Source organism: Aquila chrysaetos, chromosome 5 (assembly GCF_900496995.4).
Source record: "Aquila chrysaetos chrysaetos chromosome 5, bAquChr1.4, whole genome shotgun sequence".
NCBI classification, from domain to species: Eukaryota; Metazoa; Chordata; class Aves; order Accipitriformes; family Accipitridae; genus Aquila; species Aquila chrysaetos.
The window spans coordinates 45,040,909-45,056,683 of record NC_044008.1 but is presented as its reverse complement, the minus strand read 5'-3'; the positions used below and the strand labels follow the sequence as shown (position 1 = coordinate 45,056,683).

General features: G+C 36.7%; 1 protein-coding gene across 3 annotated transcripts in view; it reads right to left on the bottom strand.

The window, feature by feature from the left end:
• Positions 1 to 15,775, bottom strand: part of THSD4 (thrombospondin type 1 domain containing 4) — a 333,359-nt gene that overhangs the window by 63,460 nt on the left and 254,124 nt on the right. For all 3 annotated transcript variants that reach the window (XM_030015385.2, XM_030015386.2, XM_030015389.2), the window contains one exon: positions 13,402 to 13,606. In XM_030015385.2, coding sequence (XP_029871245.1) covers positions 13,402 to 13,606 — 205 coding nt within the window. The remainder of the gene's footprint in view (positions 1 to 13,401; positions 13,607 to 15,775) is intronic.

Sequence of the window (15,775 nt, the reverse complement as noted above, 5' to 3'; positions counted from 1 at the left end):
CTTTCAACTTTAGCCAACAAAATCTAACTCAGGAACATGACTCTGGCAGGATAGAGTATCAAATATCCGAAGGCATCAGACTCACCTGATTCTCCATAAATACAAAACAACATTCATCTTCCAAGGTGCATAAAGAAAGTCACATTGCTGTTTTCTTAAGCATTTGAATTTCTGAAATACTTGTCTGGTTTTATTTTTACAATAACATTGTGTTCTACTTGTTAGTATGCTCATTTCACAGTCTGTTAACGGAAGACAAATAAAGGCAAAGAACCAAGATACAAGCTGCACTGTCCTAAATAGCTTGTGAAAACACTACTTCTGTTTGTTGTATGGTCATCGGACGTACTTCTCCCTGGGTTCTGGGTATGCACCTCTTCTGACACATGAACTAGGGCATGCAGTTTGTTACAAAGAAGCACTCCAAAGGGCCACCATCAGTACAAGGTAATTCAAGGTTAATCCGAACACATTAATAGAATTTCCCATGTTTATCTTTTTAAATTAAACTACCTACAAGGTTCATGGCAACATACTAAATTACAAATACATGACGCTACTTCACAAACTAACAGAATGGAATAAAATCCTGTATTTTCCTTTGCAGTTCTCTAAAATCTGTCTTCTGCACAATGCTCAGAATTGAGCCCACATTAAGAGGCACGGGGAAGGAACCCTCTGTTTCATTCATAAACCAGTGACACTTTGCTTTTAAATAACTGCAACACTTTGCAGTTTCAATGCACAATACCTCTCCCTCTAATAAGAGTTAACCACTGGTAGTTAACAATAAACTAGGTGGGTTGCTCATGAGGACTGTACGAACAGTTTCAAAACAATCCATGAAGAACTGTTTTGAACTAGACACTCAAAAGCTTTAGGAATGAATTACGATGTGCTATTAAGAGAGACAAGGGTTACAGGAAAAATTAATTTCTCACTGTATTAATAGATGCAGTCTGAAGAAACTGCTAAGTTCTTAAGATTACATGCTTTTTTCAACGGCCACATTGGAGACATCTTTTCAGAAGTCCACTTTATTAAAAATGCAACAGAAAATGATGATGTTGGAAAGTTACAATCTCTTAACACAAATTTAAGACTGCATCATGCTTCTCAGTCTTTTTTTTATTGGCAGAAGAAAACTGAAGAAAGGTATTGTCTGTTTATAATGTAAATTTAAGTTCAAACCAATCCCCATGGCTTGGCCTTCCCCTGCATTAATTAGTTTTGGGGAACAAAAGAAGAAGTATTTGGTAAGAATAACAAAAAAAATCAGAGGGAACTATTGTTCTGGATATGTAACAACCTCTTCTAGCTCTGCCAGACACTTAAGGAAAAATCAATCCCCCCAGTCCTCTGGAATATGAACCTAAAAGAGAATGATGAAGTGTTATGACAGAAACTCAACAGTAAACTTATAATTCCACTTATTGAAGGAATCTTTATTTTGCAGTAAGACTGAACATCTGCAGACACATTATACACTAAGATGTTGTTGCCTTAAGTCCTTACAAGCAATTTACAAGACAAATGATGGGGCTTCTTTTTGCCAATAAAAATGTATCTCTTCCCAAAGTTTTCCAAAGCTCTGGTATTGCTTACCATTTAAATGTTATGCTTTGGTTAGAGTCCTCCTGCTCAATGAACAGCCCTGCTCCTGCTCCTCCCTGAGGTTTACCTCCTGTAATTTCAGTGAAACTCCTATATAGAATCCTTATTTTAAGTTACGTTCAGGTGTTCCTTGCTCTGTACCAGCTACAGATTAAGAGTTTTATACATGCAGAGGAAATAGCTGTAGCTGTAGCCTTGTGCCAGAGCAACCACTTACGCCAACTGACTGCATGCTGACTCAAAGCTGTGTATTATTTTCTTCAGTAGAAGAGCTGGTGTAGGTGAATGTAGGTGAATGAGATGGACTGAGGTATTAACCTCTTAATGCAGGCTAGCTGCAGCTGGACTATCATGCCCTTAATAAAACCCTTTATTAGCATTCTGCGGTTACCGGTGGCCAACAGATAATCAGTTTTTCTACCTCAGGGTCCCTAAGCCAACTCTAGACTAGCAGTGCGAGCTGGTAAGTTTTGCCAAGTAGCTCACTAAAAACAAGTACATAGTCTCACAGCAGACATTCACCTGACCCAGAACTCTCAGCCACACTACCAAAATTTTCACAATTACAGCAGTATGATTATAACACAAATATGTAAAATAAATGGAGCCATGACTGGGGGGTAACTACTGCTGCCACGGGTACAAATATGAAAGGAAGATTGGGTCTGTTAGGATTCTAAGCACCCAAATATTTCTGACACAAAGTGTTTGAAGTAATATTCGATAGAAAACAAAGACACTGGGCAAGTTCAGAAATAAAGGATGAAGTTTAATCTCCCTTGACTAACCTAATCACACAGTCTATAAATCAAGTATTAAATCCCCATATATATTGGGTATTAGAAAAGACTTGGATTTCTTTTGGAATTTAATGCTGCAATATAAAAATATTCTCTGCAGATGAAATCTCTTTATTGGATCCAACCATGAAGCCACTAATCATGTAGAATTTCTACTGGGTGATTATTTTACTAAAAGAGATTTTTAAAAGGGTAAGAAACAAAAATGTTGAATCTGAGAAGTTCAAAGGGAAATAAGAGAAGCAATAGGAAAAAAAAAAAAAAAGAAAAAATATGTTTCTTTTACAAAATCAGACAAAGATGTAAGAACACATTCTATCTGACCAGATCAAGGGATGCTTAAGGAACAAAGAAAGGTTTTTCGCCATCCAAAAAAGAATTTTGCTCAGAATAAAATAAGATTAGGGAATCAAAGAATGCTGTACAGAAATATCTATGACAATTGAAACCAGGTTCCCAACCATTTTTTTATTAAGTTTTGTTGTGTAGCATTCGAACAACTATTTAAATTAGTATCAACCTCTCCTCTTGGCAAGAAAAGGACAAAATGTGTCTTCATGTGATTTGGGAATTTGCCTAGGGATAGTTTATGAATTTGGACTGACACAGGTCATTCTTTATGCATAGCTAAGTCAGAGTACAAAATTCATTCTGAATTAAAATTGGTAAGAAGTAAGAGAAGAAAAGTATTGTATCAGACCCATGACTAGCAAGGTAAGACCTCTACACCTTGATCACAACTTTAAAAAAGAACATCCTTAGTCAAAGTAGTGTTTACTCCAGGTAAAAAGACAACCGAGCAACAGATTACGTATGATGGACTTCAATCAACTCACAAAGCTAATGACTTCCGAAGAGTACATGACATTTCCAAAATGGTCCCTTGGTGGCCATATTAGAGACAAAGAAGAATGGAGTGAAAGCAGAAAGTCAGCTGCATTTGTGAGCGGAGAATCCATGTTACTGAATATTGGTCAGTGCCGTGAAATGTATGCATCTTAAGATGCTCAATTAAAACACACTGTTCAGAAGAGCTTAGATTTTTTTAAGAAGCCTTGAACAAACTATGTATTGATGTTCCAAACACTGCACTAAAACCAACATTGGAAGATGTATTTTCATGCAAACTATTTGACTGTTTGGTCGTCAACTAGAAGCCAAAAATAATCTAAAGCTTTGAGATCTAAGAAGCTCACGTTAATTGGGTTCAGATTAACAAAAACTGTTCAAACAGCCCACCTCTTTCATTCTTTAATGCATTTTCTTTGAAATTTTGCATTCAAGTTCCTTGGTTCTGTCCATAACTGGAAGCAGAAGTATAATCAAAACACTGTGGAAAAGGCTGAAATTAAAAGATTTGGGGGTCTGACAAGAAGCAGGAAATACTGAAAATCTTGCAGAGTCAGTTCTCCAGAGGCTTCCAGGCCAAGAGGGTCTGCAAAGTCATATAAGCAACCAGATTGCTGGGTGCTTTACAAGTCAAACCGAACAACCAGCCTTTCTGAGTTTCCTCTCACTATTTTGCATACTTCTTTTTATCCCTTTCCCTTCCTTTCAAAACAACCTTTCCATATTTCAAGAGAAGGAAAAAAACATTCCTTTAATACAGAACTTATGCAACAAGCACCTCAGTGGGACTCATTGCTGCTGGCTGTTGTTCAGATGATGTATTTGCAGGGCAGATCATCAAAGCAACAGCAGGCTTCAGCTGGTGCACTGCTGTAGTGATAGTTGTTTTTATAAGAACATTGCTTACAAACAAATGGTAAAAAAAAACAAAAACAAAACCAAAAACCACCAACACCACCTCTGTCAAATGATGACAGAAGAAGGAAACACAGGAAATGAAAACATGATTTCTGCGAGTTCCAAAACTGGTCAAACCCGCTGTCATCAATGAACAGGTATGAGCCAAAAAGCTTAGCCACTGGGTGCTGGAAAGAAATAGTCATAGTCTTCTTCAAGATGCAGAGGAAAAAGAGGAAAAAGGCCAGGAAGCCATTTACCTGGAAAAGCAGCAACACGGAGAACTGTCCTTGAGATGCAGGCCAGATGGAAAGCCACCGGTCTCCCAGGCCAGGCACCCAGGCTTCTTAGAGCTATCTCTCAGCAGATCTCCCACAATCAGCAAGCAAGGAGAAACTCATTTAAAAGCTTGTAAGTGAAAACACCAATGGCAAGCAACATGCAGAAGACTATTTTGTAAGACAGTAGTGGAAAGCTGTGATATAGAAGTTAAGGCTTAACCACTTTTCTAAGGCCAGGGGAAAGAGTAGTTCCCATCACCCAGATGAGTAACATGGTCTGCCTTTTTTTAAGATCTGCCATTTAATATATCAAAAAGAATAACCAGCTTTTGAGAAAGCATTTCTTTTGTATGTTTTCAAAATGTGCCTGGAACCCTACAGACCACTACACAGACCACTACACAGACCACTACACAGACCACTACACATTAGCTGGCTGTTAAATGAAGCCAGAAGGGAAAAGGTCACCTTGGAATTTACTATAATAAGATAACCTTGCCAGAAACTCTAAAATGTCATTATTTAAGCAACACCGGTATTGAAAAAATATATGCTCAGCAAAGAATAATGTCCTAGATATATTCTGGTTCAACTACAGGTCATTAGACTAGGTAAGACTCTTGTGCAACTTGAATTCAGTGGAGTTGAATTCATTAACACCAGGGTTGAATTTCATCTAAAGTCTTAACAACTTCAAGGGTTTTAGTAAGTGATCACCCTAACCAAGTAATACATATTGGCTACAATAAGATGAACATTTATTTAGTGAAAGAAACTCTCCCTGCAGAATATCAATTTGAAACTATTTTCAGGACAATAATTCAAGCGATATGTAAATGTAGGGGTGTGTGCATGAAGAACCAGGCATCTTAGTAACAATCTTCAGGTATGAAGTGTTAGAAAGATAGCTACTGCACTTTTCTATCTGTCTTAATATACTGTCTGCTATTAGTTTTTAACCCTTTTGCATTAGAACCAAACTTGCAACAGTTTTTATTCTCCTTTGTAATTTATCTACACATGCATTATCCTCAAACATAGGCTGAAATCCAAAGGTCAAATACTGGCATAACCTGCAAGGACTTCAAGTAGCACTGTATCAGATTGTAAGTGAAATCCCCTTTACAGCTTCAGGAGTGTTCACACTGGATTTTAGATTGCCTCCCAGCCTATACCTTACATGAAGCTGTCCCACCATGATTCAGTGGGAAAATCCAGTCCTGGATTTTTCTGGTTTTGTTCTTTTAAATTCAGTGATAAGCTCATATTGTTTGTCGAAAATCATTATCTTCTAAAGGCTTTTACAAGTGAAAGATCCTATACCCTCCCTGGCTTTGTGTGTCCTAGAGGTTCACCTAGCATCACCACAGAAAAGGCCTTCCAAATCACAGAATGAACTAGCCCACGTGACAACACACATACAACTGTGGCTAGAAAGGATAAGCAGTAATCTCAATTGTCCTGTAACCTACCATTACCTTTTAGGAAGGAATGGTTGAATAAATAGAAAATTATCAATAATACAGTTAGTATACAGGAGAAAGTACAAAGACTGTTAAATGTAACACAGTGAACACTTCACCCTAGCTATGACTTTTTTAATAGGGAAAAAACACGCTTATTGTGACAGGAATATGACCACGGACGGCAAGATCCAAACTCAGACTGACCCAAAAAGCCTTGGCAGAATACGCTTCTAAGACTTCTGCCATCTCCAGGCATAAACCAAATACTCCTCATGCCTCTTCACCATTGTCTTGAATCCTCCAAACAGAATGTGATAGCCAGACTGGCTATGTTAAAGGTAAGTATCACGACCCAAAATAAGAATAGGTTGTAGGCCCCACATCCACTGAAACTATAGTTTGCAGAGGAAGACCACGAAATGATCAAAAATCACCCATGTAAACAAGTTTTGCCATAACCAACTAACCACAATACTGTACTTACTTTTCAGCTTGAGGAAATGCAACCCATTTAAAGTCTCAGGCCAGCATACGTAGTCTAAATGTAAATCCCGAAGTGAATCTGTCAGCAATTAGTGTAATATTAACTCAAATGCACTGGACTGGGTAGTTGCTAAAAAAATGCATGTTTGTCTGATCAGACTCTGAGCTTCTGTGCATAAAACAACAGTCATGTTAAAGCATTTTCCTGGATAGGTCAGCATTAGACACTTCGGTACTGAGGCTGTTTTAAAATCCATGTTGAGAAAGACAACTCTCTTAGTAGACCTGTGGTAGTTTTGAATTAAAGCATGGCCAAGCAGAGAGCAATTAATTCAAATTATTATTAATTCAGATAATCAATATATCTACAACTAAGCAACCAATGCTAACTAAACTGAATTAAGTGAAGTGGAAAAAATCAGAATCTTCTCTGCTCATCAGGTCTCTTCTAAAACTGACACAGAATTGAACTTTTTGAGGTGGTCAAAAATTGGTTCAGCTTCTATTAATGGCCAATTTTGTAGAGTCAGAAAATACCTAACCAAAAGTAAAATCTGAAGCACTGCAGGAAAAGACTGAGAGTGGAAACAAGGAGATGAGGCAGAAGCAAATGAGCAGGAGTTATCAATCGATAATAGCATTACCATGCTTTTATAGGAACGCTTGACTTTGCAAACATTTTCCAAAACCCAAATTGTTCCTCTTTCTGTGTAGTATTTCCTGACTCTTCAGTTCAGTATTCAGGAAATAACTACACAACAGATTTGCTAGGATTCCTACTCATAAAAAGGGTATTTTATGAATATTATTCAAAATGTTCTGGTTAAATTTACATAGAGATTGTAACTGCCTCTTCAGCTATTAATAATTTACTCTGAAATTTCCTTATGGTTTGAACTTGCTGCACATAATTTCAGTTTATTTAAGAAGTGATTCCTTAAATCTTTTCTTCACAGTTTGGAGCACATCGTCGTCTGTACAAAGAAATGTCTTTGTTGTTTGACTCCAGCAGAGAACAGGCAAGAGGACCAAGGACAAAAGGTAAAAAAAACAGTTATTCTAATCCAGATATTGTAATTACATAGTTTATAAGTAATGCATTCAGTAAGCTGTATATGTGAGAGAGACACTCCAACTCTAATGCATAGACTGACACATACAGGAATGCACTCGATGAATAATATACACGGTAAGAAATACAAGGTCGAAGTCCCTCTGGGGGTTTCACAAGTCCATCACAATAAACATACATAATAGCATAGCTTTGGGTTGCAGCACTTCCTAAACTCAAATGAAAAAATTCCAGATTTTGTTTCTGAACAGAAATATAAGAATTATCTATGGTGCACTGACAGCTCTCACTACTTATTTGGGACAGCCACTGAACCCAACGCGCACCTAAGCACTGTAACAGAAGTTTATTACAAGCAGATCCCTTGTATATAAACTAACTGAGAAAATAGAAAAACTGTCCTCCGGTGGCATATTCTTGCATGTTTATTCCAAGCCCTGAAAATTCAAACACATATCCTCTCTCCTCCATATTACTATATGTGTCTGTTGCAACTTTTTTGCACAGAAACCTTTAATCTCGTATAAAAATTAAAAGAAAAAAAATCATTAAGAGCAATTAAAAAAATATATTTAAAAGTGTATTAATCTAATTAGCACCACATGAAGGAAATCAATGACTTAATTGCTAACATATAAATTATAAAACTTTTCATATGATCACATGTAATACAGCAGTGCCTCTAACAATGTTTATCTTCTAAATTCTCTGCCAGTGTTCTAATCTAACCCCTTTATTTGCTGTAAGTTTGAATCTCTAAACTGATTTCAAAATGTTCCTTTAAGCTCAAGAGCTGCTAACAATATTTCATCATGAGACATACTGTTTGAATGTTATCTGCTGCAGGGAATACTGAATCAAAATATTTTTTAGAGAATCTTTTCACAGCCCCTTTACTATCAGCCACTCTTGTTTTCATATGACAAATTCCTTAAATCCATATTCATGCTCAGGCACACCAATATTCACAAGAATGCTATTAACATCTCTTGGACTTTTGTTTAAAAAAATATTAATGTGTAACTCTTAGTTTAATTACAAAGACACTATATTGGCATGTGCTAATAGAAGATGCTAGAATAGCAAGAGTATCATTTTACAGAAAGCAGGGAGAATGGATTAGATCCAAAGATCTCCCTATCTCATTTAGTGGCTGAAATAACTTAATTCCATGAAAAAGAAAATTGAAATACATAATATATCCTAAAGGATAAAGAGCTTTACAATTAGCAATGAAATAAATCTCACTATGAAACGTCTTTGTAGTAAATAGTATTCAGGTAAGGCAAATGTTAAGAGACTTGCCAAAACTCTAATGTATATACTTTCATAATGTATCTCATAAACACCTCCTGCCAATGATGGCAGGCAGTATGGCTGGTACCATTTGCAGAATCAAATCTCAAAGTCATATGACTCCTGATTCGGACAATTGCTCCAGAAACAAACTGTTGCTTGAGTTACAGGACATTACCAGATTCCTTCCAATCAGAATAAGTTCATTACACACGGTAAGCATATTTCAAAACTAATACATTTTCAACCATTGTATCTTTCACTCTTGTATTAAGCTAAATTCTATTTTTTACTATTGATACCCCCTAGCCATCAGATTCTCTTGCTGTTGAGGCTGTGGATACGGGTAACAACCAGCTTCTTTGAATTAGGTTCTCAAGACCCAACATGCAAAAAAGCACCTTCCAAATAATCGCTTCGGATTCATGTCATTTGGCTTTAAAATGTTGCCATTATCCCAAATCCCAATCGCAAAGATGCTAAAGTATTTATCCTCAAAACCACATGTTTTGCAGCGTAAGTGCTGTAATGTACTGGTCCCACTTAAGGTATTATTGTCCTACTTAATTCAGTGGCAAGCTTCCCATTTCAGTGTATGAGAACTGGCCAGCTGATGATTACCAGTGGGATAAAAAGTATGTCTTTGTCTCTTTTCTGTACAAGACTAGCATGTGACATAAGTGCTTTGCCAATGGAAAAGTTTGTCCAAGGTCAGCAGTTCTGTAGCCGAAAGGTCTAACACACCAGCCAGTAAGAAAGTAATGCTGAAAACTACTTTGAGAAGCAAGTCATTCTGTACATAGCTCAGGACTGTACAGCCTATACCCTTGTTTACACTTTATAGAGTCTAAGCCTAAATTGTAATATGTAGCTTTTGCTTCTAACTGTAAAAAAATACTAGAGTAAATATACAGACTGATAATACATTATTAAGTTATTAATAGCTATTACTTAGCAGTCCAAAACTGAACTGCTTTCTTTCTGAACACACAAACAAACACACACACACGAAAAAAATACAAGATGTTTCCTGGGGTTTTTCTGATCTGCCTTATGGCTCTGTTAGAGGTAGTTCATTTTGGCTCACTAAGAAACACCAGTTAATGTCACAGGGCATTCTCAATTTGACTGTTAAAGTATCTTCCTTTATCAGATCGACACTCTTCCTACAGTAAAGATCTTCAAGAAACGAAAAACCTAAAGGGATTTTTAGCACCGGGGGTGGGGTGGGGAGAAGAAAATATTATGTTTGTGCTGTATGAAATTCATTCATTCAAAAACAGAACACCTAAAAAAAGAAAACAGAAGCAGAAGAAAACAGAAACAATGTTGTTGAAGGTTTTTAAGGTATACAGAAATAAAACAGTATAGACCACTAGATGCACAAGAAATCTATGATTTTGTAGTTTTTGTGAATTTAATTATAAAGTTATATGAACAACCAGTTGAACAACCATTGAAATAAGCTATCTCCTTTAATCTGCATATTCTGACTACCCAGATAATGACATGTTCCAGAAACACTAAAAGCTTCATATACCACTGTCATGGTTTTTCTTTTAACAAAAGTTCGCTTTCAAGTAGCAAGAACTTACAAATTTTATTCTGCAACCACTCCAACTTGTGTGCAAAAACTAAAAATGCAATACTTAAAATTAGTAAACCTTAATAAGCTACCATCATATTCAGCATCATCATTAGAACTATGCTTTTTATGAGGGTCACAGGTTTTGCAACAATGAGCAATAAATAGATTACTACAAATACATTCACAAAAGCAGTATGGAGAAGCTTTCAAATGTTTGGATGACTTTTAGCTGAGTTTGAAACTCTTTGGGTAAGAAACCTCACATTCTTGCCTGCTTTTTCCAGCACCTCCTGATTTTACAAAAATACCTCCTTGTGCAAACACACTTGCCTGATTGCTTAGCTGCTTCGTACTTTTGAAAAAGCAGTGAAAAGGTGTGGAGCTTTATAAAAATTGTTTAACGAAACCACATGAACTCAAGACAGTCTCCTGAACACAGACAAGCAGGATAACTCTGACTCCCAGAAACATCTGCTGTCATCTTCTCAAAGAATTTTAGTGACCTTGAGCTGAGTTATGATTTTGCATTGAAGAAACCATAAAAAGTACAAAGTCAAAGGAAAACGAAAAGCAACTAACTTACACTCATTGCAACAAGAAGAATGTTGCTTACAAGCAGCTCTGATGCCTACAGCTGGACTATGACAGAACAGGGACCTGAAACTTCAGTTTTGCAAAGCACTCAACTACATGCTTAAAGGAATGGCTGCTGGGTTGTTTTTCTTGTTGCTGCTGTGGCATAAGGTTGAGTTTAAGATTTTTTATTTTTTTTTAAGTTCTTAAGTTTTAAAGACTTCTGCTTATTACCATAAATACAGAGAAACCAGTAAATACCAGATCTGAGTTTTGAAGCTTACCAGCTCTACCAGTGTTATGTGCTCTATAAAAATGTGCATGTCTAAATTTTGAATGCTGTTTTATCAGTGAGAAATTTGTGACCATCAATATACCAAAACCCAACATCCCAATTACCATTTCACTTGTCCAATAAATTGCTTGATAAATCTTTCTCTAGTTCCATTTTTCTGATCTGTTAGAACATGTTCATTCCTGTCCTGGTGCAACTCACCTGCCTCAGTAAACCAAGTTTCTCATGTACTGGTGTAAGCAGAGAGGCTGGAGACCTTCTAGCTGGAACTACAGCCTCAAGAATTCCTAACAGGGGAGGGAGCTGGCAAATTTAGCAGACTAAATCCATACCAGCAGCTTTAAAATGAAACATATGAAATGGATTAAAAAAAAAAAAAAAAAGAAAAGAAAAGAAAGAAAGAAAAGATGATAGCATAAACCAAGAGCTCAGGGGATAAGGAGTAGCATGGGAAAGAAAAACTTTGCCACTTTCCCATACATGCCAACAGCCTGGTTATTTTTAAGCAAAAAATGTTACTCTTTTTCTGTCCTGCCCATTCCAAAAATGTTCAAGTGGCTCAGGATATTTTAACATAGCTAAGGGAATTTTCCTGCTAGCTGTTTTCAGATGCTGGCATGTAAATCTGACAGAAAAATTACATTCAACTCCATGATTTTATATATTAGTAACGTGGCTACTTTCACTGTTCTGCCAAGTAAGTTGCTTTCTCACCCATTTTCTACCAAATGTACAAGTACCTACGGAAGCTCTTTAGATAGAATTATTCTTTTATTTCATCATCAAACAATTTAGTATCGATGGATCCTATACGAACTGTTCACATCAAAAAATGAATCCTAGTGTATGTAAGTGTATATAATGTATCAAAAATACATTTGGGCGAAACCAGGACAAATTAGAACTGATAAGATCACCCTATAAGAGGTCCAGAACATTTGGTTTCTTTGGACTGTGGGTAGCTTGTATTGTTTCTTCACTTTTCAAGAGTCACTTTTTTGGTAAAATTATGGAGTTTGCATTACAGTTCAGACTGTTCCCCATAATAAACTCCCATCTACAGGCAAATGTTTCTGTAGAAGTAGTTACAGCTCCAGCAGGAATTAAGGAGAAGAAAGCGGAAAAGAGGAGAGAAGCAATTCAATAATGAGCACTTTCCTTTCTTGTACTTGAGCAGTAGCTGAGATGCTTACCAGCCAGAAGTGAGATAAAGTAGCTGTCAAACAAGAGTACTGGGATTTGAAACTTCCAGGAACAGCCAGATAGTTCTAGTAATAATGACACCAAGCTAGCAAGAAAGGCCTCGTGTAGCTCCATTTTTATTATTTGCTATGGCAATTTTTAAGACAGATCTAAGGATGGACTGACAGGTGAAGAGAAATTAAGGGGGGAGGGCCAGTTTTTACAAATTTTAACCAACTCTTCTCTCTCCAATCAGAATTGGCTCCAAAAAAAGAAGCATAAGTGTAGGCAAACCAAGGGCTTTGTAACCTGAGAACATGAGAGGTTACAACCAGGAATGGCACAGTTCACAAATGCACACAGGACAGACATAGATCTGCAGATAATCTCCAATTTGCAGCATACTAGACAGATCTAGAAATATACCACAAGATGCTATGATTCCAGAATCCTCTATGGTTTTGAATTAAGGACCTGCTTCAGAATAAACAATTGTACAAATGACCTTGCATTCTGTGGATACCACCTCAGTATCACATTACATTATCTTAATACAATCTTGATATACTTTCACTTTAAAAGAACTGAATTTTTAGGCAATCAGAAGATGCTCTTTTCTCCTCAAGCAGTCTTGATACGCTTTACATAAATGAACATGCTGCTTGGCTGGATTCTTGACCACTCAGAGAAGGTTAATGATGTGGGAAGCGTAATCACCACAGCGGAACCAACTAATAGGAAACACCAAAGCCAAATCAGACGGACAGGGAAATAGATGGGAACAGGTCTACAGTGTTTGTCATGCGAGATCAAGCGAGAATTATAAACTGCCAGTTAGTTCTGATCAAAACATCTGTTTAAGGATTCCTCCCCCACCCCCCACGCCCTTCTCCTCTCTCGTTCTTGACATCTATTTCACACTGCTTAGGCGGCCTTTCCTGGCATAACCTCCACCCAGTTGCACTAGCACACAAAGAATGCTTTATTCACTGAGATGCAACTTACCCAAATAGTTGTTGCTCTTTGACATCTCAGTAATGTTGATTTTAGTAGCTCCTTCAGGAATTTCCACTATCTTGTGGTAGCCAAGATTTGTTAGCGTGTGTTTGAAAACTCCAGACACAACCTTGCAAGCAGTGTTGTCCCCTCCACATATTCCACACTTGTCAATCACCTTGTCTGAACCCAGATAGTCGTCACAGCCAATGCTCTGCAAAATAAAGTAAGACTTCTTTTTCCAAGATGTTGTAACTGCAGACTTCACACATAACAACCGAGGACAGTATGACTTTCAGAGAACATCCAATCCTGAAAAGATTTTGTGAATTAGCATTCAGCAATTTCTTCCCTTGTTCTTTCATATGCAAAAAGGCAATAAAAAACAGAGGGCTCACAGACTTGGGGATTTCAAGTTAGCTGACAGGTTTTTACAGCCTACTACCAAAAATACCAGAACCCACTAAAGAACACTAATGCATTCATCATTGCTGATTACACCCTCCTCAGCTGAAAGAAAAGAATCTCTTAACAACATAGTTCCTGTAGCTGCTAGTCAGAAAAGAGATGAAGAGCTATGATTTTGTTATGATCCAAGACGGGCTTTTTACTAAAGCGGAACTACTTTATATATAAAGTGTCTTCTTAATCTCCTCTAAAATTGAGCACTGAGCCTATTCTCACCAAAGGAGGTTTCTAATAAGTCTTTATACTGCGTCTAGACAGTTATAGAAGTGATCCTCCTGTTCACTGAGTAGGAAATCTTCAACCCACTCAGTAACACCCACTTGGACAAGGTAGTTTAAAAAAAAATTAAATAATTTAAAACAGTGTAAATTAAAGGGCAGGAAAAAATGTTACAGATTTGACACAAGCCAGAAAAAAAAAATCCTTCCAACTTACTGCACTTTAAAAGTGCACATACGGTAGAGACTATCTCCTCTTTTACAGAAACATTTCTGTCCATTGATCTTGCTGGTTTGTATTTACAGATGAATACTTACCATCTACCTAAATGATTAACTGGCACATGCAAAGAAGAACTTGTCATTCAGGTAAGAATGAAATATTACATGAGAAAGTAGAACAGAAGCCTATCACATATTTTATGAAATGTAGTAATTCAATGGAAAACGTTCAAAATAAATGACAGAGTATTGTTCTATTATTTCAAATAGTCAAAAATACTTGCAAATTCTTGCAAAATTCCTGATGAAAAAATGGTTTATTATTGTTTTACAGTCTTTCCTGGAAGCAAACATCCAAGTAAGAGGGGGAAAAAAAAGAATTTTTTGATACCACCAACTTACAACATAGGGAGTATCTTGAGCCTTGGCATCACTGTATTTCTCTCCTATTCCCAATATTAACACTTGGCCCTTGCTGTGAAAAATGTTCTAAACTGCAAGCCAGAGTCTGCTTAGTTCCAATATAAATATTTAACACCCAACATGTTTTTTATGACTGTCCAAGAAACACAGATAAAACCATCTAACTCATCACTGCCAGGATCATATGGAGCTTGACAATGATATCTGTTTGTAGTCATGAAGCAAGACAATGAAGAAGATTCCCGAGCACTTAGTGTTTCATGGTGGGATAACGTGGTAACTAAAAATCTGTTCCATCCTATCAAATCTAGTGTGAGCAGATTGTTGCATGATTTCAAAGATATTTTGGATTCAAATAGAAATATTTGGTTTAACATCTTGCATTTGCATTGCTCGGCGGAAATCTTAAAATCATGTACGAGCTCAATTTTTGTGTTTTGCTTCAAAATGCATTTTATTACTAACAATGTAATGCATTTGCTTAAACATAGGAATTACAAGTGTCTATACCAAATCATACAATATGATTTCAGACCTGCTAAAACAATCTGAAAAATGTGAGCGATCTAAATTTAAGACAGCTGTGCCCCATGACTGATAATCTCTGTACTAGTCCTCCTTGAAGGATATGTTGCTGAGAGTATTTACACTTTCTCTACTGTCTATTTTTTTGGATGGAAATTTATTGGTACTTAGCATCAGCCTATGTTATATAGTGACTTCCAGGAAATTTCCACTGCCAGCAAGTTGTTTTATGGAAGGAATTCTTTCAAGTATGAGGTGTTACACAACATGAATTGCTAGCGTAAATGTTTAATGATGTTCTCTACCACTACTGAGTCCCACACAGGTTAATACAAGTTTCTTACTCTTAACAAATAAAAGAGAATAGAGAAAAGTGTGCTTTATTCCTTGAGACCATAACACAGAACTACTGTGGGTCAGCCTGAATAGAACTACTTTTCACAGAAGCAGCACAACCAATCAGTAAAAATGGGATTCCTTTGTAGGGAATAAGTACCAAACCTGTTTTAAACTCACATGTCATTCTT